General features: G+C 33.1%; 1 protein-coding gene across 4 annotated transcripts; it reads left to right on the plus strand.

Moving 5' to 3' along the window:
* Positions 1–1,171: 1,171 nt before the first annotated feature.
* On the plus strand, positions 1,172–3,285 carry LOC106293552. Of its 4 annotated transcripts, XM_013729233.1 has the most exons (4): positions 1,172–1,906; positions 2,217–2,299; positions 2,538–2,632; positions 2,911–3,285. In XM_013729233.1, exons 1-4 carry the CDS (start codon positions 1,854–1,856, stop codon positions 3,046–3,048), a joined length of 369 nt encoding a protein of 122 aa, XP_013584687.1. In that variant the 5' UTR covers positions 1,172–1,853; the 3' UTR covers positions 3,049–3,285. The 4 variants fall into 4 exon arrangements, 1 of the variants encoding a protein (XP_013584687.1); XR_001260532.1 differs by having other exon boundaries at positions 1,172–1,939; positions 2,217–2,419; positions 2,538–3,285; XR_001260533.1 differs by having other exon boundaries at positions 1,172–1,939; positions 2,217–2,307; positions 2,538–3,285.
* Positions 3,286–3,847: the final 562 nt, after the last annotated feature.

Here is a 3,847-nt window from a genome sequence, read left to right on the forward strand (position 1 = left end):
ATCAAAAATGTGTTATATATTGTGAACTAGAAGAAAAATGTATGAAAAAGTACAATTGACTAACATTTTAAAAAAGGTCAAAAATAAAAATATTGATGACAATATAAAATAATTATATATTGGTGGTAAGCAAACTAAATGATTTTTAACAATGATAATATAATAAATAGTAAAAATTGTAGGAGAAAATCGTAAGAATAATATAATACGAAAATGATTTTTTGGATTAGTCAAAACTTAATTACATCATTTACATCATTAATCATGATAAAAATAAGTACTATAATAAGTTCTGACATTTTTTTTGCCATCTCAACAAACGGAAAAAGAAAACATGATAAATCAGTGTAAATTTTTAAAATTTATAATAAAATTCACATTTTTAACATTTGAATATTGAACCATATATGTTAACAATACAACAAATGCTCCATAAATAATCTTTATAGCTAACAATACATTATATATTTATGGTTGTTTGTTATCTTTTTGGTTTAACCTAAACTTTGGTAGTAAAAAAAAAACAAATTACAGAATATATTATTTTCAAATTTTTGTTAATGTGGGTTTGAAGAAACATAAAAATATCAACATGAATATATTTTTCTCAAAGATGATAATACATGAATATATTAACGATTTGTAAATATTAAACAATAACAACTAATATCAAATTTTTATGCTACTTGCCTATTTTTCTTAAAAAGATAAAAATTAGATTTTCATTTTCGATTTTTTAAATTATATAATTTGAGAAGAAATGTATTCAGAATCCATTAAATTCAAGAAAAGCAAAGGTTGTGAACAAATTAAAATATTTATATTTTGATGAATTGTTTAAATATAGTAACAAATGTACAATTTCAAAAACAAAAAAAAAGTAAAATTTATAGTAAAAGTATTGAAATTTATAATAAAATAAACTAAAATTTTCATTAAAATTTAGATATGTTTGTATTATTGTTTAATTTGCTCATAATAAAATAAACGTATATAAACACATCAGAAACTCAAGGTCTGTGACGGTCACACGTGTCTCTTTTTTTTTTTTAGAAAAATGTTTCTTTCACTTAGATTATTTGGGCTTTTACGGTTTGTAAAGTGGGCTGATGAAACTCTTCATCCAAATACGATAGTTACAGTCTTCATCTTAAAAAATGGTGACGTCTACTTTCTAGGGTTCGTGTTGTTCTTCAGTAGCTGCTTTGATAAACTGACCATGGAGGTTTGGGGAGGTGATGGGAGATGAATATTCATCGCCAATCTCAGGTGCGAGCTGCTGTTCGTTGTCGAATCTTCTAAATTTCATCTTGCCAGAAAAGGGAAACATGAACCGTTATGGGTTGCATTCAATTGTTCTCATTAACGGCTCTCTTAACTCCTTCTTCCCCACTCTTTCCACAATTCCTCATTCAATGCCATTACCCCTTTCCTTAAGTCGGTGAATCTCAACTATAAAAAGTGAGTCTTGATACCGTGAATATCATTCTTTCACATATCACAACCCAAAAATCTTTCTTTGAGCACATTAACACCGGCGGAATCCACCAGAGAATTCGACTAGCCAATTTCCGGCGAATTCGACCTTCAAAGTCCCAGCGTGGTCGATAAGGGTTCCATCTGCGCTTCGATAAGGGTTTCGAGCACAGAGAGCGCGTGCATTAGCGTTTCAGGAACATACTGGCCACCAAACTTCCCGAACCTACCAAACGAATCGGGTCGTTGCCACAGGGTCGGGTCAGATCCGGCGGTCATTAGAACAGGCGGATCCTTGGCGTTGGTGCAGTAGACTGAGAATGATGACCTTGAGCGGGGGACGTAAAGTTGAGAACTTTGGAGGGTGATGATCTCAAATGGGGTCTATTGGGAAGAGGAAGATGATGATGAAGGAGGAGGAGAAACTGAGGTTTTGAATCTCTCACAATCAATGTCCTTTAAAGTACGACTTTTTATAAATTCTTTAGGACAAAAAAAATAGACAGATTGGTCAGAATTCTAACCACTGAAATAGATAATGAATACAGATACATATATACAGTATATATATATATATATAATAGGTTGGTTGGTAGGATGATGAACATAGAATTAGATTTTTAACACATGGTTTCCTAAAACATATTCAAATGAACCATCACCTACCCTCATCTTTTACTTCAGCATACTTTTTTTTCTTTTTACTAATTTTTTTCCCCACCCTTCAAATTAACTTTCAGCGATCAAGTTCAGCAGAGTACATGCTTCCAACCAGCTCATGTTTGGTCTAATGTTGAACCAGACATCAGCAGCATAAATGATGGTGAGGAGGTACTGAACACATAGACTGTCATGGACCAAGTTTAAGCGTTAGTAGGGATCAAAGCTAAAGATAGGTTGCTTACCGATTGAAATCTACTAAAACGACTTGATTTTAGTGCAAGTAATTCTGTCTTGATCTGTTTTTTTTGGATAAACAGTACCTTCAGTTTCTGTTTTTACTGGTTTGGGATGACACTAACTTTGTTTTATCTGATTTGTCTCTGGTGTTGCCTTCTCAGTTGGATTGATACCACCATGGATACGCATCTCTCTGATCCGATGGGAAAACATCTCTGGCATGCAATGGATCCCCAAGATTTTAGCCCACCTTTTAGTAAGCTCACTTGCCTTAAGAATTCCCAAGTATCTCTTAAACTTTTCTTCAGCATGTGATGATAAGAGAACTCTTCTTCCTAATGTTCTTGGGAAATAAAACTCCTAGCCCTTCCTGTTCAGATTACATCTTCCCTTTGATGCCTTCCTAGATGCAGCTTATGATTATCAGAGTGTTTCCATAGACTTTTATCTAGATGAATCTGATTTAAGAGTTCTCCTAATCCCTGGATACTTCTATAATCCCAATGCTCACTTAGAAGTTTTGGTTTTGTACAGGTAAAAAGAGTTCTTCACATTGTGGAGTTGGTGGTAAAAGGCAGCAGGGGCATTAAGTTGGAGGAAGGACCTGAATGGAGGGAAGGAAAATCAAAGATTCTCTTTAATGGCTGGACCTGTAATGGAAAGAACAAGTGAGATGGTGATTCAGAGCCCTCATCTGGTCAGCTTCCTGTCAGAATGTGGGAACGTCGCTAGGCATAGATTCACAGAGTTGTCAAGGGTACCTTACAAAAATGCAATTAATTATGCAGTATACTTGGAAGGGTACGCGAAAGATATCTCTATAAATGTTATTTAGTGATCCTGAAAGTACCAAAGCATTATAGAAATAAAGCTATCCAAGATTCAATTAAAATTTTGTTTAAATTTTTTTCTTACATGTAACTAACCTAGAAAAAACTATAAATTGAAAGTTGTCGCATGTTTAACAAGAAAGTGCGAAAGACGGAAAAAGTGCTAAAGAATTATAAATTAATCTTCTATCTTTTCGTTATAACACTACGTAACAACGAAGATTTAGGACGAAAATATTTCGTCGTAAATTTACATGGTGTTTACAACGCAGTTTGGTCTCCTCGTAACTGCGTTGTAAACACCATGTAAATTTACGACGAAATATTTTCGTCGTAAAATCCATGTAAGTTTACGACGAAAGTACGTGAAATGAGAAATACGTAGTAATCGTTACATTGACATTACAACGAAACATGTTACCGTTATATTTAGGTGAAAACGTGTATTCAATGTGCTTTAACTTACCTAATTTCGTCGTAAAGTCGTTGTAAATATTATGTTAAAACCATGTAAAACATTCCTTGTAAAATCGTTGTTATATTTCAACTACCCAACTCGAAAATTTCTCTATATATATGTCATTTCCCACAACTCTCTTCCTCACAACACACAAACGGGAAAAAAAATCAGAAAAAAAAAT

This window comes from Brassica oleracea, chromosome C5, assembly GCF_000695525.1.
Source record: "Brassica oleracea var. oleracea cultivar TO1000 chromosome C5, BOL, whole genome shotgun sequence".
Lineage (NCBI taxonomy): Eukaryota > Viridiplantae > Streptophyta > Magnoliopsida > Brassicales > Brassicaceae > Brassica > Brassica oleracea.